Source organism: Artemia franciscana, chromosome 15, assembly GCF_032884065.1.
Source record: "Artemia franciscana chromosome 15, ASM3288406v1, whole genome shotgun sequence".
Lineage (NCBI taxonomy): Eukaryota > Metazoa > Arthropoda > Branchiopoda > Anostraca > Artemiidae > Artemia > Artemia franciscana.
Genome location: NC_088877.1, coordinates 26,007,482 through 26,030,399, shown reverse-complemented (window position 1 = coordinate 26,030,399; position 22,918 = coordinate 26,007,482). Strand labels below are relative to the sequence as shown.

General features: G+C 33.6%; 1 protein-coding gene across 14 annotated transcripts in view; it reads left to right on the top strand.

Moving 5' to 3' along the window:
* LOC136036255 (uncharacterized) overlaps positions 1 to 22,918 on the top strand; it is a 358,105-nt gene that overhangs the window by 325,503 nt on the left and 9,684 nt on the right. For 13 of the 14 annotated variants that reach the window (XM_065718380.1, XM_065718381.1, XM_065718379.1 and 10 more), the window contains 6 exons: positions 1,641 to 1,896; positions 6,155 to 6,295; positions 7,052 to 7,166; positions 9,008 to 9,122; positions 15,751 to 15,876; positions 19,986 to 20,214. In XM_065718380.1, the coding sequence (XP_065574452.1) occupies positions 1,641 to 1,896; positions 6,155 to 6,295; positions 7,052 to 7,166; positions 9,008 to 9,122; positions 15,751 to 15,876; positions 19,986 to 20,214 (982 nt within the window). The remainder of the gene's footprint in view (positions 1 to 1,640; positions 1,897 to 6,154; positions 6,296 to 7,051; positions 7,167 to 9,007; positions 9,123 to 15,750; positions 15,877 to 19,985; positions 20,215 to 22,918) is intronic. The other variant, XM_065718377.1, reaches the window with a different exon arrangement.

Sequence of the window (22,918 nt, the reverse complement as noted above, 5' to 3'; positions counted from 1 at the left end):
TTTTGTTAGAGGTCATACCATATGATCTCTTGGCTCTTAGCTCTTCTCGCCTCGTCACAAGTGCCATATGAGCTCTTAGCTCTTGTTTATTAGCCTACCATTAAAGTTAAAACTGAATCCCAATTTAAAATAACAAAAGTTGGTAGGGCTCTTTTTCCGATCCTTATTACTGAAAACTTTATAATTTACTAATGTTTTCTTGTCACTGTATGGCACAGGTATTACTTTAATTCTTTGAGATATGTTGTACGAGTATACCCTTATAATCTGAGTATCTCAAGAAAGATATATTTTTGAGGAATATTATTCAGGACTTGTTCTAAATCGGTGTAAGAATTTTCTAGATTTCTAATCGCATTATTTTTTACTCAAAATCGCGCAACTTATACAGAAATATTTAAAAACAGGGGAAACTTTTAATTAATTAAGACAATTCTTACTCGTATCGTCGTTTTTGCTCAGCATTAGTTTTTATGCGTTATCTTGAAATTCAACAAATTTCTTAGCATAATGCCGACGGTTGGAAGTCTTGAAACTTACAGTCTGTGCTCGAAAACGTTTTTCAAGTAGAGACCATTGATTTACGCTCTACAATGAAAACTTGATACTCCCTGGCAAGGTCAAAATAGTATATAAAGCAGAAAATCTTATAATATTTTTAGCCAACATTTTTTAGCCAACATTTCACTAAAGAAAACAAAGCCGTAAAGATATGAAAAGAAAATGCCCAGTTTGTTGGACAATCAATTTTGACATAAGTAATTCTTGCCCATAAGGGAAGAATTTTGATATTTTCTAGTTCTTGATATATTTAGTTACTATGAGTCTTGACTAAAGTGGTTACCACCCCAAAGTCACAAACGAAGCATCGCTGGTTTGAGTCTCAATAGTGGTTATTGTTTGGGCAAGGTCTAAAGTGGTGTCTACGTCAAGACAATCCAAAAGTCTGTCAAGCCTCTAATGGGCACCTAGAAGTGTCCAGGGGAAAACACATGTAGTCTCGGGTGATTTGCACTCAATCATCAGCCCTATCCGGAGCGGATGGGAGAAGACAGAGTATCAGGAGATCGTCACCTGAGATACTCGGAGCTCATTGAACAGTATGCGAAAGCTTGTTTTTTGATATTTCAATCTGTTGATATGTAAGAGTTGATTTTTTCTAGTTGTTGTTTCACACTATTCCAAACCGTAGGGTACTTTAGTGTTTGTCTGACTTAAGCCGAAACGCTAAAAGAAAAAGAAACCTTAGGTCTATGGTATTTTCTGGTTTATGTTTTACTCTTGTGGTTTTTCAAAATGATATTTTATCTGACTGGACATAAAGTAGCTAATTTTTCAACGTTGGACTTTTTTTCAGATTGAGGAACTCCGATATCTGTAGACAAATTTTTAATATCACTTCATTTGCTCTGCCCAATCTTGTCTTCCTTTTTTTGTAAATTATCGCATTGTTTCCAAGACAACTTATCTAAGTGTTATCTTTTTTTTTAATATATTGTACCTCGCAAAAAATCTTGGCTCCATCCCTCATTCTCTTGATATGGTTTATGAGTTTTAATAACACTTTTAATTTGAAACTTTTTATGCTATTTTTACTTGTTTTTCATCCTACAGTAAGAATTTAATATAAGATCATTCAGCAGGAGGTAACTACCACTTTGATGAGCGTGAAATTACACTTGGTTACAAAACTGCAGTCAGAAATCTACGAACCCCAACAGAAGGAGGACCATACGGTGATCTACCCGGGGACAATGCTGATGACCCTGCAGTGGAGGCGGTGCTTAGAGAAAGACAGGCAGAGCATATGAGGAGAGTCTATGAAGAGAGCAAACGAAAAAAACACTTGAAAGAATTGGAGGATATTGAAATGAGGCGACACGGTGATAATCTCCTGTGAGTAATTGTTAACATTTTCTCCTTTAAAAACAAATGAAACTCTGAGAACCGAAATGTGACATTCTTGTAATCATCTTATTTAACAACACTTGTCATTTTTTTTCAACAATTGAACATAATTTCTTATGTTTCAACAAATGAAATTTGAGTTTCAACAAATAAAACTCTTAGAACCGAAATGTGTCAATCTTGTATTCATCTTATTTAACAACACTTGTCAGTTTTTTTTTCAACAATTGATCATAATTTTTTATGTTTCAACAAATGAAATTTGAGTTTAAACAAATAAAACTCTGATAACCGAAATATGTCAATCTTGTAATCATCTTATTTAACAGCAGTTATCAATTTTTTGTCAACAATTGAACAGAATGTTTTGTATATAATCATTTCTGCTTTGCAAACTATTATTTTTGAATGAGGATTCTTTATTATGTCTATTATTCAAAATCAGAAAAAAAAGAAAAACTATTGTTTGACCTCTAGTGTCAGTGTAGCTTATAGCTTTCAAGAATGCGAGACTCATAAATTTCACGAGTGTAAACCTAGGTCTATTCTCAGGTCTAGTTGGACTAACCTACATTGGTTTAAACAAGGCTGGCTTTTTAGAGGTAATGGACAAAAATTAAAGGAGTGTATCTTCAGACAGCATCTTTGTTTTTTTTCTGGGAGGTACTTTCGAACTGAAGCGAACCAAGAACCAAGAACTGGATTTTACATGTGTAAAATCTCTCTAAACGCTAATATCTGGCTGGCTATTCGAGTGTCAGATGGAACCCATTAGATCAGAGCTTCTTAAACTTGTGTAATTCCCGACCCCATTTATGATTACGAGTTTCTTAACGACCCCAACAAATATAAAAGGAAAATAAATTAATATTTTTGATGATATATTTATTATGTAACAATATACATATGCATATGAAAATATATAAATTTAGAATTCGTTTTGAAACGTATAAAAATCTGAAATTGAAATTTTCACAAAATGTTATAGAAATGTTTTTATTATAGTTTCAAAAACAAAAGTGGTTTCTGATCGTCTTAAATCTCTTGAATATATCCAAGTAGTTGCGTGGTAAATATTAAATTAAAGTTTACGTTAAAAATTTAATGAGATCGATGTGCCTGTTTTTTACTGCATAAAAAAATCAAATCTTGGTGTAATGTTTGAAACTGCTGAACGTAAGACCTTTTCAACATTTTTTATCACTGCACGATATTGGAACTTAATGTGTGTTAAAGCTGAGCTCGGAACTGTATATCTAGCGCTTTTAAGTGATCTACAATAGTTTTTGCAATAAAAGTTTTATGATGAATTTTCCCAAATACAAAATTGTTGACACTAGAAAACATTTCAAACGAATTTTTTTCGATCCTACTTTTCCAAATGCTGATCTTCTTAAAAAAAACTTTTAATTTTATCGTTTGAAGTAAATATATCGCAATTTTTTCCTTGAAGAGACAAGTTAAGATCGGTTAACTTCGCAAAAATATCTGACAAATAACACAGCTTGGATAGCCACAAGTCATTTTGAAAAAAAGCAGCAAATTCACATTTTCGTTCAGTTAAAAATATATCGATGTTGTCCTTTAATAACAATAATCTTTTTAAATTTTGGTGTCTTGACAGCCATCTTACTTCTGCATGTAATAACAAAGTTGTGTAGTTGGATTCCGCATCCTTACATATATTTGAAAATAAGCGACTGTTAAGAGCATGGTTCTTAATAAAATTTATGACCTTAACAGCATCCTGAAGCACATCGTTCAATTCTGGTGCCATCAATCAATTAAGAAGCGCCCAAAGGATTTTTACATGCCGGGACTGTAAGGTCCCGTCGGTCGCGAAAGGGTTAAACTAACTAATTCGGAATAAAATGCACTTCGTTCACAATCATATAATGGCTGAATGAAAATAACACGAAATGTTTATATAGTTTCTTCGAAATAACACTTAGAAATTTTGTTGATAATATTTATCAGGATTATTTCGGTTTTAAGAGATTGACAAAAATAAATCTACATTTTTTATAAATTTCTATAACATCTTCTGATTCATAGTAAATTTATACAAGATATTATAGTGATCGGAATAGAAATGCTGGTATAAACAGTCTTTCCGAACCAGAAGATTTTATGATATATTTATCTACGATGATTGTTATTTTTCTTTATAACAATAATTTTACAAGTTAAAAAACATTTTTTTAGATTGTTTTTTTATCACTCGTGATCCCATAATTTTGCTACACGACCCCAAATGGGGTCGCGACCCATAGCTTAAGAAGCCCTGCATTAGATGGCTACCGCTAAAATTGGGTCTTCGATACCTGGGCTGGTGCTCTTTTGAATCTAAATCCGGAGTAGTACTTTGCTAATTCCGGAACCCAAAGGCATGTAAAGTCAGGATAGCAGCTTTCTAATTTTGGTGCCTTGGAAATCCAATAAATTAGATTTCAGTTCTGATTTTTTTTTTTTATATTATTATTATTATTATTTTGCACCAAGCAGTGTACCAAGCAGTCCACCAATTCATGGAAATGTTGTCAGGGCGTGGATGCATATACTTTTTTCTTTTTTTTACGGAAGATACAAAAAAGTTATTTTCAAAATCTAGGACCAGTTTTTTTCGATTTTCTTAAAATGAAGATACGAAAAATTTGTTAATGTGTTTTTTTTTAATCTAGGGGCGGAGCTGTGAATATGGGATGACTATTGTGAGGGGTGAGGCCACTAGGGAATATTTTTGTGCAATTTCTCTCGGTCAGAGAAACAAGCGACACTTTGTGACAGACAAAAAATGCTTAATTCTCAAAACCTTACATTTATTGCTCTTGGGGGATGTGGGGGGGGGGGTGGAGAATTAGGACATGAAGGATATTGTACTTCCTTGTTCGTTCAACCATTCCCTATGTGAGTTAATTAGTGATTCTTGTGGTATATTTAGTGATTATTTTATTCATATGATATTAATACTATGTGGCTTATTTGTATACGTCGCAAATGTTACTTTAACAAGTGAGATTTCTTGATTTCCTTGTAATTTAGTTTGTAATTTTAGTCCTTCTAGGAGCAGGATTAGAGCTGTTCTGTAAAGACTACATTTTTATGGGTTAATTAAAAAAAAAATGGTTTCCCCCAAAAAATTCTGAGAAAAGAAAAGAGCGACAGTTAAAACCTCAAATGAGCAGAAATTACTATGAATAAATAATCTTAACCTAAAACAAAGAGAAATTAAACAGAAAACAGATAGTCAGTTCATGCTCTTCAAATCGACAGAAACTACCATCATTAAGAACGCAACTATTGCCCCTTCAAATTGTCTAAAGGTAAGAGCCTTTTAATTTTGAAGAATTTAAATAAACAAGTTTATGGAAGCTTAATGTTTCTATGTTATAATGATAAAGAAAAATTGCAAAATACTTTTTGGTTTCAATACAGCGCAAATGACACTCTGTCCCTTAGGGGTTTGAGGGAGTAGCAGCGTTACTCTTATTGGGGGTAATTTCTATTCGTTTTAAGCTCGACCTGATTATTCATTTAATTTCTGTTCCTTTCAAGTTTTATTTATTCATTCGTAATAATTTTTGTTCGCTTTGATATATATTATATTACGGCTATATTTCCGCTAGTTTTAGGTTCAATAGTCCTGTTTACTCTCGTTTTGAATATTTTTGGTGAAATGTCTCTTAAGTCTATTTCTTTTTTTTTTAATTGACATACTAGCATCGTGTTTTAATTGTAGAAATATTTGTAAACTTAATTTAAGCTTTTCTGCTTGAGAACTAAAATGTTGGATTGAATATATATTCTAAGATAAGGGTACTGGTGTCTCTTTAAAATTTTGCTTTCAGCTGTCCCCCCCAATGCCCAGCATGCACCTAAAACCATACGAATATAACTTGATTTATATCTATATAACAGTATGAACTGATATAGTCTAAAAGTAAGAGATTTTGCTACAAATAGTTTTTTTCTCTTATCAAAGAGTGAGGTGAGTCTCTCAAAATGACTTGGGATCTGGTAAGTTTTTCTAAATCGAATTGATAATTAACTTGATCTTAGTGATATGCCATCTCAATTAAGTTCCGTTATGAAATCTTGATTTTTTTTTTCCAATTATGGAAATAAAACTTTTCTTTTTTTTGTTCTTCAACTTGTTTTTATTTATTTGAATGAAAATTTGGTTGGATAAATATTTAAATGTCCAGGATAAATAATGAAAAGAATATTGCATTCTTTTATTTTTCAGACCTAGCCAAAAGTCTCCCGTACCTCTTAACCGCTATGATAATTTCATGGAAGATTCGCCCAGAGGGAAGTCAAGGGATAGAACCCCAGAGCCAAAAGTTGTTGCCAGAGCATTATACAATTTTTTCCCACAAAGTCCTAGGTAAGCTAATTTTTTATGTTATCCAATTGAAGTCTAATTTATTTAATTATTTTATTGATATACGTTTTTATATTTATTTTGTAGCAAAGAAACCTGTAACAGCTGAGGAGTGAATGAGAGAGAGAGACAAAAGGGGAGGGGAGAGAGTTGAGTTAAGTTAAATGGAAATGCCAGACATTTGGCCATCTTATTTGAATATTTCTTTTTTTTAACTCGCCCCAAATGTCTGGGTCCGATATTATCCACATTTTTTTTTTTGCATTTTTTTTTCACCGTTCCAAAGATGTGCTGATTGCTTGTAAGAAATGAAACATGAGAGACATCATCTGAACTAGAACTGGAATCAAATTCTTAAGCTGTTCATTGCTATTTGAAGTATATCTCTGTTTAATTCAACATTGTAACGAACCCTTGCCCCTCCAAAAATAAATGGTTTTGTCTAGCCCTTGAGAGAATAAGAAAGAAAAATGAGAGATATTTTCTATGAGCTGGCTTGTGATGTATTTTAACACATTTTTTTATAGAAATAATTACCAGTTCTATTTCGAATAAAAGCTTTATGAAGTATTTGGTGAATGAAATATCTTTCTTCGAGAGTTGTCAGTGCGTCTCGTAATGAAAGATAAATTTTGTATTTCTTTTCTTTCGTCCTTTTATTCCTTTGATAAGGGCTGTAAATAGACTTTAAGATAAGTTTAACAGGTTCAAGAGACTTTAAGATAACTTTAAGAATAATTTAATGCGTTTTTTTTCTAGAGAGCTTGCCCTCCAGAAAGGTGATATAGTCATTATTAGAAGACAGATAGACAAAAACTGGTACGAAGGAGATCACAACGCAGCTATTGGAATATTTCCTGTAAATTATGTTGAGGTAAGTTCAATTTGACTACTACAAGTGTTATTTCCTTTTATAGGTTGAGGGCTACGCCCTGCATATAAGCAGTATTTTAAGATGAGTATTAATAATCCAGAAAATTCATTTCGTAATTAATAAATCCTTGAGAATGTCAGTGAACTGAGTTCATTTTGGTGCGTTTTACTACTATAAACGACCTTTGATTTTGTCACAGTCATAATTAGGTGCGAAGCCCAAAAATGGGCTAGCATCTTGGGGCAATAGTCGTTTTGACATTGTTTTGCTTGCCGATTTAGTGGTGTTATTTAGGGGATTAATTATTGGATTAAAACTCATTCGTTCACTCAGTACTGTGTCGCTATTATTTAACGCCAACAAAGCGTTGAAATGCAATTAGGCTAGTGCCCATTCACAATAGGAGCAAGATTTTTCGTTGAATTATCTGATTGGCTTACAAATTTTATGAAAAAATCTGATTGGTTCAAATTAGTGCTAGCTAATTCTCAGTATTACTAAAAGCTCATTATGAATGGGCTGTAAGTAAAAAAGAAAATATATTGTGTCCTGTTTTATGTGATCTGTAATCTGTATCGTTTTCCTTGATAAAAGAGGTATATCAGAGACAGCTGAAGTAATGAATGGTGGGTGTTGGTTTTTAACGTATTCACGTTTCAATAATTGAAATACAAGAAAAAACCTGAAAGTCTTGCCTTTTGCTTATTTTTTCAAGTCCTCCTGAATGCCTACGTCAAACAAACTAAAAGAAAAATTTTGCAGCATGCTGACCAATAGTCTGCGTTGCACAGGTATCGATATTCTTATTCACTCTCTTCGGCTGGTAGTGCAATGCGTTGTTGGGGGCAAATCATTCCACACTCTCCTTTTTCCCCCACAGATTTGTCGAGGTACCTATTTGGAGCTGGGTCAACTGTGGATGATCTCTGTCTGCGTATATTTATAGAATCAAGGTTAGACTTGGAGAAGAGCAACTTTTAATCTATTCAATTTAGAAATACTGATTCTGTAATCATGCTGAGCCTCTTTTAATTTTGTTTTCCTTTTTAGTTTTAATTCGATTTTTGACGAAAAGTTTTCGATAGCAGGCTATTGTTGTTATTCTTGTTTAGTACTTCTTCTATTTTGCTGAGGACGACTATTCGTTAAATGGCCAAGATACATATTGATTTAACTTGTACCTTTCTTGAAAGCTTTTATTTATTGGAACTGTTTTGGTAATGTATAAGATGCTGAACAAGTTGGACTTGATTCCGTGGTCCATATAATATTTGTACATTAATTGGAAGGTTTTGATAATTGGAAAAATTGAGAATGTTTATCATAATACTATGTCAGAAGCAAAACTCTGAGACTGTACTAAATTGTAACTAACACTTCAAGGTAAATTGCAAATAAATCTACATAGTAAAAATGAATAAACAAAGGTTATACACATGTGCGTGTAGCTGTCCTCCCTCGCCTTGCATACACCTTCGTCCCTCCCCTATATTGGGCTCAAACCTATGGTGCTCACTATTATAACCTCATATTGCCACCCTCTGCTAGCCTAGTCCATAATCAGACGCTTGAATTTATATGTAAGAATCTTTCAAAGCACGCTTTTAGGTTCCAGCTACTATGAGCTGTGGTTTAGTCTTTACTAGGTTGCAGCCTTTAATACAATCATAGTATATCAGCTCATCACCACAGTAAGTTTCTTAAAGCCAACAAAGTGGCTTTCTTCTAAACCATTCTTGACTATGTTTAGTTAACCATAAAAATTACTTTTTTTCTCTATGTCACTATAGTTCGGCTTGGGCATACTGCAGTATTGTTCTTAATTACTTTTTTTTTTCTAGATCATCCCTTATGATAGTATTCGAGCCACCGCTAATAAGAGACCGACGGAGACCAGGGCTAAAGTCAAATATAACTTTGTTGCTCAAAGTCCAATGGAGCTGTCACTTATAAAAGGTATAATAGATGTTGATAAATTGACTTTAATGTTGGGATTTTGTAGAACATACTTCCAGTTAGAAGTGCTCCATATTGTAAAAACTTCTGTAAACAATTTTAAGACTAATTGTGTCCTTTCTGAGTTGATGGGATATTTTATTTTGTTCGTTTTTTTTTCTCTGGCTCCTTTGCATTGAAGGTATGTTTGTATAAATTCGGGAGAGGTTAAAACTTATGCATAAAAATTATAGAACTAATTCTGTGAACAATTATTAAACTAATTTTATCTTTTCAGATTTAACACAGCAACTTTGACTAAGTAAATGAGCCTTCTACTATGTATTATTATTTATTTATTTATTTTCGTTACTTTGCTTAGAAGGAATGGTCATAGAATTTTGGGAGGGGAACGTATGATAAGACATTGAAATTTCTAGACACTTTTGAGAAGCAAATGCATTGGAAGAAAACCCAATACTCTCCCGTGTTCTATTTTCCCCCGGACACCCCATAACCCTCCATGTCAGTGGACCAAATTTTGGGATAGTAAATTCGCTCAGATGGTTGAATGATCCAAAAGATGAGATTCCAGGAGGGGGGGGGAGGATAACCAACAAAGTCACAAGGGAAAGGGTCTCAGATTATTCGATTGGCCTATTCTTCACTGATGCATTTTAGTAGAACAGGTGAACGCATTGCTTTTAGTTAAAACTGGAATCACGCAGAGAAGCTAATTATGTGTAGATGGGTGTAAAAGATGGTCCCCAACAGGCCTACAAAGCATGCTTCTCTTTACCGTCAGCTTTTTAGCTAATTAAATAAAAAGAACAAGCTTTTTTAACTGCAAGTAAGGAGTGACATTAAAACTTAAAACGAACAGAAATTGTTCCGTATGTGAAAGGGGTTGTCCCCTCTTCAACGCCTCGCTCTTTACGCTAAAGTTTGACTCTTTATCACAACTCTACTTTTTAAAACAATAAAAAACTTTAGCGTAAAGAGCGAGGCGTTGAGGAGGGGACAACCACTTTCATATACGGAACAATTTCGGTTCGTTTTAAGTTAATGTCACTCCTTACTCGCAGTAAAAAAAACTTACTTTTTATCTAATTTCTGAACGTTTTTGAATTAATTCATATTTTGATTTTGGCTCACCGCACATGAATATGTAAAACGAAATTTGACCATTGATTTTTTTTTTTTCTTTGCTAAATAGCTTTCTCATCGTTTTGATCGGATGTTTTGATAAGACAAAGGGGTCGGGGAGGAGGCCTAGTTGCCTTCTAATTTTTGGTTACTTAAAATTGCAACTAGAATTTTTAATTTTTTTTACAAACATTTTTGTTATTAATAAATATACGTAATTTACGAATTAACTTATGTAATGAACTTCTAAATTTGTATATTTTTATTACGTACATGAGGGGGTTCGCCCCCTCGTCAATACCTTGCTCTTTACACTAGAACTTGAATTTTGTCCCAATCCCTTAAGAATGACCCCTGAATCACAAAGGCCATAGAACAAATAGTTGACATTACTAAAAATTACTTTACTTTACCCTAAAGAGCAAGGTAAGGTATTGTGGGAGAGACGAACCCCCTTATACGCGTAATATTTTCTGCTCGTTTTTAAGTTTTAATGCTGCTCATTACTTCCAGTTGAAAAAAAAATATTTATTTTCTCATTGTTTTTTTAATAATGCTAGAAAATCCAGCGCCCCCTTCATGGAAATTCTCTTCCTTCATGATAAATTCCTCCATGGAAAGATCCTTCTATGTAACCCCCTTCACCAGACCCATCCCCACCCAAACGCGAAAAACGTCCCGCTGAAAACGTATGTACACTTCATAATAACCATTACTGTGTGTAAACTATGACCAAAGTTTGTAACTTGCAGCCCCTCCCCGGGGACTGTGGGGGATGAAGTCGTCCCCAAAGACATAGTTATTAGGTTTTTGACTAAGTTGAACAGAATGGCTATCTCAAAATTTTGATCCGGTGACTTTGGGAAAAAAATGTGCGTGAGAGGGGGCCTAGGTACCCTCCAATTTTTTGGTCAATTAGAAAGGGAACTATAACTTTTAATTACCGTTAGAATGATCTCACTCGCAACATTCTAGGACCACTTGGCCGATACGATCACCCCTGGGGAAAAAAAAACAAATAAGCACCCATCTGTGACAAAAAATCTTCTGACAAAAAATACAAAATTCCACATTTTTATAGATAGGAGCTTGAAACTTCTTCAGTTGGTTTCTCTGATACGCTGAATCTGATCGTGTGATTTTTGTTAAGATTATATGATTTTTGGGGGGCGTTTCCCCTTATTTTCTAAAATAAGGCAAACTTTCTCAGGTTCGTAACTTTTGATGGGTAAGACTTGATGAAACTTATATATTTGAAATCAGCAATAAAATTCGATACTTTCGATGTAACAATTGGTATCAAAATTCCGTTTTTTAGAGTTTCAGTTACTATTTAGCCGGGTCACTCCTTACTACAGGTCGTTACCACGAACTGTTTGAAAGGTAGGCATGATGCACCAGAATCATGTATGAAAACTGAATCATTGGCGATAAGATAAGATGTTTATTTCAAAGAATGTCAATCACAAGCCCCAAAGGGTCAAATTCGTATTTCAGAGTCATGAAACAAAAAAAAAAAAAAAAAAAAAAAAAAAAAAAAAAAAAAAAAAAAAAAAAAAAAAAAAAAATACAGCAAACAACTAAAAAACTGGCAAAACGGTACCAAATTAACAATATCAGAATGTTGAATGCATTCATTAGTCAAAAATATTAAGCTGCAAAATGTCAGAAAGCTGAAGGGTAAAAACTAAAAAGGAGTGAAATAAATTTTATGTTAAGAAGGTTTAAAAGAGAACATATAAAAAGGGAGGGGGGACAAAAGAATCAAACGAACATAAAACTTGGGTATCACCAGAACCAAAAAAAAATGAAAGAGGAAGACTAGCGGTTTATTTTATGAGTAATAAAGGGAACAAAGGTTTTTTCATACCTGGAGGTAAAGCGAGGATGCGGGAGTAGATAGAAACGGGTTCAGAAACAGCACTTGGCAAGCGGTGTTTGGGTGGGGAGTGTCTTTAGGGGAAAACGTTTTCTGTGCGAAGGTTTATTATTTCATTTTTTGCAAAAAGGAGGCAAAACGTTACTCTCCTGTGCTCAAGATTTTCCAGCTTGTCCTTTTTTAGAAGAACCGATTATGGTGCCTTAGCTTCTTTAAAAATTATTCTCAGGGCTCTTCTTTGAATTGATTCGATTTTTTCTGATCCATCGTGGGAGATGCCAGGATGCCAAACTGGACAAGAATATCTAAGATGTGGGCGGACAAAGGAAGTATAGATCCTTAAAGGATAGGATGGGAAGACGTTAAATTTATTCAAGAGCTTAAAGAGAGACATGTACACATTAACTCTATGGACAATAGCTTTAACATGGATATCCCACTTTAAATTGGAGGAAATTTTAACCCCAAGTAATTTAAAGGATGACACAGAAATATCTGGGGGATAGAGTTGAGGAAAAGGGGTGAAGTTTAAGGAAACATTTTGGCATTATCATATGTTTAGAGTGGTTTACTTTCATGTCTAAGTTCGCAGCGTCATCTGCAATATCATTTCGGATACTCATCGGGTTACTTAATAAGTTTCTGTAGCAGTTTCAACAACCGTTAAGTCATCCACATTTTTCTCTCTGTCGGGAACTTAGCGAGGCTATTTATCGTAACAGAAAAAATGAGGGAACCTAGGAGAGTACCTTGGGGTACTCCATTGTGGACAGGGAGGGGACTGGAATAATCATTCAGATATTTGATTGATTGATTACTTGTCATCTATTTGATAAAAAGAAGGCAACCAATTTAACAAGGAAAGAATCAGTAATGAAATCAATTACAAGTTTCTCAAAATAAATATTGAGTTAACAAGGTCAAATGCTTTTGAAGGTCAATGGAAATTAAACTCGGCCAGCAATTAGGTTTTTCGAGAATTTTCCCAATTGTGTCGATAAGAAAACAAGGTAATCGGAAGTAGAAGTGGACTTGAGGTTCCCGAATTGTCTCAGTTAAGTAAGAGGTAAGATTTATTGTTTTAGCCAATCTGCAAAGAATCCTTTATATAGCTTAGGGAACATAAGAGTAACTGAAATAGGACGAACACCTTCAAAACCAGGTTTTCCGTCTTTCTTTTTCAAGGGGTTCATGAAACCCTTTTTCCAAATTTGCGGATATTGGCCAGACTCAGTAATCTCATTGAAAAGAACAGACAAGGGCTTTGAAAGGAAGTCACTGAAAGCACTTGTAAAAGGAAACAGGATATTTAAAGGGCAGTTGCTTATCGTAGTTTCCCAATTCTTCGTTCGATCTCAGACGGAGATATGCAGGGGAATGCAGGTGGAGGTTCATCTGTAGGTAATTGATAAGACAATGCCGAAAGGCTCTGGATGATGGAAGCGAGGAACATGTTAAGATTATTAGCCCTAACTTCTTGGGATTCAGGTAGGTTGAGATCAAGCTCGTCTAGACTCCTGCCACATAACTTTTTTACCTCTGAATACCAATTTTTGGGTTCGTTGGTAAACAACTCTTCAACCTAATTCTTAAAGTAGAATTACTTATTTCCTTTTCAATTAAGCGCTCTTAAAGTTTGATTAATGAGCGGTTTGTCACCGGAGAACTTCTTAAATAATTTTTCTTTGGAAAGAAATTAGATATTTATTACTAAAACTTAAAACGAACAGAAATTATTCCGTACATGAAAGGACCTCCTCAACGCCCCGCTCTTTACGCTAAAGTTTGACTCTTCCTCACAACTCTACTTTTAAAAACAATAAAACACTTTTGCGTAAAGAGTGGGGCATTGAGGAGAAGACAGCCTCTTTCATATACGGAACAATTTCTGTTCGTTTTAATGTCGTTTAGTCGCTTAAAGTTTTAATGTCGCTCCTTAGTTTCAGTTAAAAAAAAAATTTTATTTAATAAATAAATATATCTACATACTTTTATAATATTAAAAATACTATTTTCATTTTCGTATGCCAATAAGACGTTAATAACATAAGCTACTACAGTGCTATAGGAAGATGGAGTTTTTGGTAAGAAAAGATTCTTTTTTAAAAACTATTTTGTTTTTAATTACAAAAGGCGCTAGATGTAGCAATTTCCTGTCACAGGCAATTTTTATAGATTGGTCAATTTAAAGTCTAATCAAAACTGCTATTAATCGATTCTTTATGTAAGTCTAAATTTAAAATTTTAAAAATAAAAGTCGTTCCAGTTACCTCCTAGTTAAAATAATGGAGGTGATATGAATGAACCACATTGCTCAGTTTTTTTGTCAAGAGTTCGTTCTTTATTATAAACTTCTCAAAAGAAGCTTGTATTATCTTAAGTTTTAGTTATTACGTGCCGTGGTTTGTTCTTTACTAGGTTTCAGCTGTATCTGATAAAACTTACATAGTCACCATTTATAATGGACTATATCGTTCCTTCATGTACATAAAATTACAAACAGGAAAAAACTCCATGGCTGGCTTTTTCTTATTTGGAATAGCTAGAGACAAACTTCAGAGAATGAAGCATCAAACTAAGCCCAGTATATTCCATAGTTTGTTCTTTACTAGGTTTCAGCCATATCTACAGCCATGATACCGATAAAACTTGCATAATCCCCATTTATAATTAACTAGACCGATCCCTTATATAATTTTTTAAGTGGATTAATGAATTTATTATCATTTATATGTAACTTACATTTCATAAGTCTTCTATGATATACTATATCAAACATCTCAGTTAGTATAGGCTAGTGTTCGTTCTTTATTATAATTACTGCATTTTACATAAATATGTAAATATGTTTCATTTTCGGATGCAATAAGATGTTAATAACATAAGCTACTACAGTGCTATAGAAAAATGGAGTTTTGATAAAAAAAATCATTCTTTTTAAAAACTATTTTGTTTTTAATTGCAAAAGCCACTAGATGTAGCAATTTCCTTTAAAATGAGCCATTAAACAACTCTCTACGATGTTCCAGTGCCATGCTAGCTGCGGAAAAAAAGGATGCCGTAAATGAAGAATATCATGATTGCATCCACTTTTCTTGATTTTCAAGCCAACATGGCCAAGGCATTCAAGCCAACATGGCACAAGCCAAGGGACTGTACGTTTCCTATATAGGGGTTTAAGACCAGGCGGTTCTAATAGTCTACTTCATTTTTTATCTGACTAAATAAAAAAAAAAGAAGTTTGTTAACTGAAAGTAAGGAGCGACACTAAAACTTAAAACGAACAAAAATTATTCCGTATATGAAAGGGGCTGTCCCCTCCTCAACACCCCGCTCTTTGTGCTAAAATTTTTATTGTTTTAAAAGTAGAGTTGTGAGAAAGAGTCAAATTTTAGCGTAAAGAGGGTTTTCCACTTTTCAAAATATTTTATTAGCTTTTGTACTAATCAATGGCAAATTGATCATTTATCGATCCTTCCCCTGTGTAAATATATGCATCAATAATTCACGAGCGTCCTCTCTAGCTCGCTACTCTGCAATTCCAAATTCAATAAATATAAGATTGCTTCCAAGTTCTAGGGTGGTACACCCTGTACCGTTTTCTTTCTATATATCATTTTCCAGGCGAAACCGTAATCGTGATACGAAAAGTTGACAATAATTGGTTTGAAGGAAGAATTGGACAACGGAAGGGCATATTTCCTGTAGCTTACGTCGAACCATTTAATGAGCCTGAAGAGCTTAGACTTGGTAAATGCTTTTAAAATTGTATTACTTATGGGCTTTTTTTATAGAAATGAGTCATTGGGATAATTTTTTGACTTTAAGAATGAAGCAAGAATGTAGAATTGTACCCATGTGATAAATACGATCATGCAATACTTCTTTTGGAGGGCTTTGGGTCTTCCTTAACATTAGAAAATATGAAAAGCATTAAAAATATCCAGCTAGGTATGAAATATCAGATGTACTTTACAAAATTATGTTTTTGCTACAAGTCATAATACGTAAATTTGAAATTTTTCGAGTGCTCGTTTTTATTCTTCAAGTAGTATGTTTAAGTAAGTTCCAAGGTCTCAATGGGTAATTACTTGTTCTTGTAATTGCTGGAGGATGAATTTTCAGAGCTCTTTGGGACGTTCCTCAGATAGCAGCAGGCCTATTTTTATTCTCTCCTGGCTTCAGTGAGAAACAGTGTGAATAACCCTAAGGTCTTAATGTCATGTGCTGTACTAATAGAGCAATCTCGATTTAATAATCCCAGAGATCAGAAGTGAGTTTTCTGCCTTTTCTTTCTTATTCTACACTCTAAGACGCCTCCAAAGGAAGGAGTTTATTGTCTTTTGGAGGCGCCTGACCACTGAGGCTTTTAGTGAAGCAAGGCGTGTATCGATTAAATGGAATTGAAAGGGTTATAACTTATATTTGTATTTTTGGGAAACCCCAATTTTGTACCATAGGTTTTTTCACAGTGAGTGGGAAACTGTTTACGTTGGGGAGATTTGGGTGCGTCTTTTAACAAGGGCCAGACAAAACGGGGCCAATTAATGAGCCCGTCTTCTCTTAACATGATATATTATAATGGGTGGGCAAGTAATGTTGGTGATTTTTCATAACAGATGTCCACTATTGTTCCTGACGCACATCACCAGTGACACGTGCATCTTCTGTTTTCTCTATACCTGAAGCCATTTGACGATGTTTTTTTCTTTCTTTCTTTTTTTCAATGTATCTAAAATATTCACTAATATATTTTCTCTCGTGTGAAACTCACTGTTCATCTAGAAAACTACAAAAGCTAGTGTGAAGCTTATTTTTGACAACATACCCTTTTGCTAGCCAGTTATCGATGTAATTTAAAGATTTCTGCTTCAGTGAGAAAACAAAAATGTGAAAGAATCTCGACAAAAAATACGAGATTGGTAAAATAGGAATTTTTTTTTAATTTTTGTAGATATGAGCTTGGATTCTTATATATATATATATCTTCTATATATATAAAAATAAGTTGTCTGTCTGTGGATGGATGGATGTGTCAGGTGACGTCACCTGAAAAAACTGGATCAGGTGACGTCAAAACTGAAAAAACTAAAAAAAGGCAAAAACTACAAAAAAAACTAAAAACTAATAAAAAAAATAAAAAAGCTAAAAAACTAAAAAAACTAAAAAAAGGCAAAAACTACAAAAAAAACTAAAAACTAATAAAAAAGCTAAAAAACTAAAAAAACTAAAAAAAAGCAAAAACTACAAAAAAAACTAAAAACTAATAAAAAAAATAAAAAAGCTAAAAAACTAAAAAACTAAAAAAACTAAAAAAAGGTAAAAAACTAAAAAAACTAAAAACTAAAAAAAACTAAAAAAAAAGGAAAAGACTGAAAAATAAGCCAAAATAAAGGTAAAAACCAATAAAAAACTAAAAAAAAAACTGAAAAAACTAAAAAAAGGCAAAAACTACAAAAAAACTAAAAACTAATAAAAAAAGTAAAAAAGCTAAAAAACTAAAAAAACTAAAAAAACTAAAAAAGGTAAAAAACTAAAAACAATAAAAAATAAAAAAAAACTAAAAAAAAGGAAAAAACTGAAAAATAAGCTAAAATAAATGACGACACTCAAAGAGAAAGCGACCAGGACAAAAGGAATGTTCGATTAGCAATCAACAAAGCACCGGGACACAGGGAGTATAAATGACGACCAGGACATAAGTAAAAAAAAATTAACAAAACTAAAAAGAAGGTAAAAACTACAAAAAAACTAAAAAGAAAAAAAAAACTAAAAACTAATAAAAAAACTAAAAAATCTAAAAATCTAAATAAACTAAAAAAGAAAAAAAAAGGAAAAAAATAAAGGAGAAAAACAAAACTAAAAAACGAATGTATATACAGACCGGTACACCGGGATACAAATGACGACCGGGACACAGGGAATATAAATGACGACCGGGACACAGGGACACAACTACAACGGGGACACCGGGGGAAACAGGGGGATATAAATGACAACCGGGACAAAAAAAACTAAAAAGAAAAAAAAACTAAAAACTAATAAAAAAACTAAAAAATCTAAAAATCTAAATAAGCTAAAAAAGAAAAAAAAGGAAAAAAATAAAGGAGAAAAACAAAACTAAAAAACGAATGTATATACAGACCGGGACACCGGGATACAAATGACGACCGGGACACAGGGAATATAAATGACGACCGGGACACAGGGACACAACTACAACGGGGACACTGGGGGAAACAGGGGGATGTAAATGACGACCGGGACACCGGGACAGGGAATGGTCGATTAGCAATCACCATCAACAAAGCTCAAGGGCAATCATTAGAATCATGAGGTATAGATCTGAATACAGATTGTTTTCCCATGGACCATTATATGTTGCATGTTCAAGAGTCGGTAAACCTGACAATCTATTTATATGCAAAGACAATGGGACAGCAAAGAATGTTGTATATTCGCAAGTTTTACGTAGTTAAAACCATATATATATATATATATATATATATATATATATATATATATATATATATATATATATATATATATATATATATATATATATATATATATATATATATATATATATCTATATTCACAGGTGGGACATAGGGACACAACTACAATGGCGCGTAACTATTATGGCGCGTAACGACTTACGCGCGCGGGGGGGCTTGGGGGGGGGGGCGCGAAGCGCCCCCACCAACTAGGTGTTGGGGTGGCGCGAAGCGCCACCCCAACAGCTAGTATATATATATATATATATATATATATATATATATATATATATATATATATATATATATATATATATATATATATATATATATATATTTGCATTCATAGAGAGTTCTCATGCCTTTTACTGGTGTTAATTGAGAGGGAGGGGAATCTGCTCGCAAATTTGTTTGCCTTCCCCCTCCATCAGATTTTGAACCATATTTTTTTTACATTTTCATTAAAAATACCTTTTTGGCATGTTCCTTGAAAAAAATAGCTCTCCCCTAGATTTTGAAAAAAGTCTACCTCGGCACCACCCTTAATTTTTGTGAATTTTATGCAAAATTTTCATTCAAATCATTGCTCTTTTAGAGTTTCCTACCATTTCCTAAGTTTATACAAACCTCCAACACGAATGTAATTTTAGGGATAAAGATAGACACAATATCTTGACAAAGAACTATTTTTTCTGGAATAAGCATAAAAAGTAGATTTTTAAATGCATGCATTGCTGTCAAAATACTACTGGTCGAAATTCCAGTTTCTATTGAAAAAGGTCGTTTATTGTTTACCATTTTTTTCTGCAATTATAGTTGCATAATGGAACCACGACGTTGACTTTTTGATTGGGAACCATTTAACATAGTGCATAAAAAAAAGCTGGGAAGTAATTAATTGGGTTTACCCGATAAGCTCATTCATTAAAACTGCTATTTCTCAGAAATGAGGTGCTGTTTCCTTGAAATGTCTTTTGAAGAACCTAAAATATTCTTAACCAGAATATCCATAAGGTCTCAAGTTCAACAATGAAGGCCATATTAGAGCCCCCTTTTCTTCCTACTTTACTTCTAAGATTTATCTATGAATCCCTCTATATAAAATGAGCGATTTTTTATAGCTTTGTGCCTTTCCTTACGAGCTGTCGTGCGCTACCTTTGTTAATTATAAGTTTCTTTTTTTTAGTAAACTCCATTATTGTTTTTAAAGCCTCTCTTTCAGTGTCTAATAAATATCTTGATTATTCAATGCTAGTTTCAATACATAGGGGTAAGAATTTTTACCCCTCAGTCAACAGGGGCTGAAGATTTTTGTTTTAGGGAAGATATGCTTCTTTTTCTCTTAAGGACTTTCGCTTTCAGTTGTTCCCCAAAGATACACCCAAAGTTTATCGACTTCAAGTACTCACAGCAAGACAATCCGGCCAAATGCTCCATCCCAGCATCTCTTAAGACCTGTCTCTACTCAAGTGCATAACTATGGTAGTTATGGCTCATTACGTCGTGGAGGGACACCAAAGGCGGTTGAGTCTTCTCCAGCTCCACCTCCTGTTGAAACTGTCTATCAGGAAACAGAGCAAAATCCAGTGACGTAAGTCCAATTTTAACAGCTTGCAATAAGATACAAAAGGGTTAAGATTCAATAGGTAAAAGTAGATTGGAAACCTTGCGCGATCATTAGTTATTTTCTTGTTATTATTATTTTTTATTCGTCTGTTCTTTTATTAAATTATAAGCCAATACAAAACCAAACCTAAAGGAATTACAATTACGTTTAAGCTTTATTTAATAAATGAGTTTCTAAGCTTTTCGTTAAACTTCTTAGAAAAATTGATTTTTTTTCAGTGAGGGAGACGCCACGTAGTTGCAACTCTTTACTACCCCAGTTAAAACAAAGAATGCTTGAAAGCGTTTAGCATGTTCCATCTAGAATGAACATGGCCTAATCCATCACAGAAAATATTGCATAAATGCCATGTATGCAGTCCCTCTGGCCCATCCCCCCATTGTAATTCATGCTTAACACATCCTGAGAATCTATACAACTGTAGCAGTTTTCTTAGAATAATTGCAACTACAATATGCTAAAATAGCTTTAGCTAACATGAACTTATCAATGCTAAAAGAAAAAGTAGAATTATTTAGTTAAAAAAGCCATAAAAACAGCACCTACAGAAATCCTAAGAAGCGATTGCTATTTCATGGGCAACACGATGAGATATAAGGAAATAGTCAAGCAATAAATTCAATTGATCAAACACGAAGAAAATTCCCCACCAAAAATCTATAGTGTTTTTCCTTTGCCAAAATGAAATTCTGTTGAAGTAAATGTCTATTGGAGTTCTTTCTAGTTAGTCTAGCATGATATTAAATTAAAAAAAAAACAAGTTTTTTTTAACTGAAAGTAAGGAGCGACATTAAAACTTAAAACGAACAGAAATTACTTCGTATATGAAAGGGGCTGCTTCCTCATAAACGCCCCACTCTTTACGCTAAAGGTCGACTCTTTCTCTTAACTCTTCTTTTAAAACAGTAAAAAAAACTTTAGCGTAAAGAGCGGGGCGTTTATGAGGAAGCAGCCACTTTCATATACGAAGTAATTTCTGTTCGTTTTTAAGTTTTAATGTCGCTCCTTACTTTTAGTTCAAAAAACTTGTTTTTTTTTTATTTAATTTCTGAACATTTTTGAATCAATGCATGTTTTGATTTTGGCTCTCCGCAGAGGAATAATTAAAACGAAGTTTGCATATTTATTTTTTGTGACTAAATGGCTTTCTCATAATTTTGATCGAATGATTTTGAGAAAAAAAGACCGGGGGAGGAAGCCTAGCTGCCTTCCGATTTTTTGGTAATTAAAAAGGCAACAAGAACTTTCAATTTTTTACGAACCTTTTTATTAGTAAAAGATATAAGTAACTTATAAATTAGCTTACGTAAAGAACTTTTGTATTCTCATATTTTTATTACATATATGAGGGGTTCGCCCTCTCGTCAGTACCTCACTCTTTATACTAAAGCTTAAATTTTGTCCCAGTTCATTAAGAATGGCACCTGAATTACAAAAGCCGTAGAATAAATAGTTGAAATTACTAAAAATACTTTAGCGTAAAGAGCGAGGCATTAGGTGGAGATGAGCCCCTCATATGGGTAATAATTTCTGTTCGTTTTAAGTTTTAATGCTGCTCCTTACTTCTAGCTGAAAAAAACTTTTTCATATTTATTTTTTCATTGTTTTTTTTTAAATAATGCTAGTAAATCTTGCGCTCCCTTCATGGAAATTTTCTTCCCTTATGACAAATTCCTCGGTGGAAAGTTCCCCCAGCATATCCCCTCATCCCAACCCCTCCCCCCAACCGAAAAATCCCCCTGAAAACGCCTGTACACTTCCCAATAACCATTATTATATGTAAGCACTGGTCAAAGTTTGTAACTTGTAGCCCCTCCCACAGGGACTGTGGAGGAGAAAGTCGTCCCCAAAGACATAGTTATAAGGTTTTTCGACTCCGCTGAATAAAATGGCTATCTCAGAATTTTGATCCGTTGACTTTGGGAAAATAGTTAGCGTGGGAGGGGGCCTAGATGCCCTCCAATTTTTCGGTCACTTAGAAAGGGCACTATTACTTTTCATTTCCGTTAGAATTAGCCCTCTCGCAACATTCTAGGACAACTGGGTCGATACGATCACCCCTGGAAAAAAAAAATAAAAAAAAAATAAAATAAAATAAACACGCATCCGTGATCTGCATTCTGGCAAAAAATACAAAATTCCATATTTTTGTAGATAGGAGCTTGAAACTTCTACAGTATGGTTCTCTGATACGCTAAATCTTATGGTGTGATTTTCGTTAAGATTCTATGACTTTTAGGGGGCGTTTCCCCCTATTTTCTAAAATAACGCAAATTTTCTCAGGCTCGTAACTGTTGATGGGTAAGACTAAACTTGATGAAACTTATATATTTAAAATCAGAATTAAAATGCGATTCTTTTGATATAGCTATTGGTATCAAAATCCCATTTTTTAGAGTTTTGATTACTATTGAGCCGGGTCGCTCCTTACTACAGTTCGTTGCCACGAACTGTTTGACCTAGTTACTGAGCTGTTTTAGTAGGGACGAAGAGTGTGATGGTGAAAGTCAGACTGTAGGCATTTCAGTCCGAAGTCTATGTTAATTCTGAGATATCTTGTTTCCAAGTCAGATGAAGCTAATTCATAAGGAGTAAAGGCAAAACAAAGAAGAATTCTTATAGCCCTGGTTAGCATTAAACGTATATACATAGGGAGAAGCATGTACTT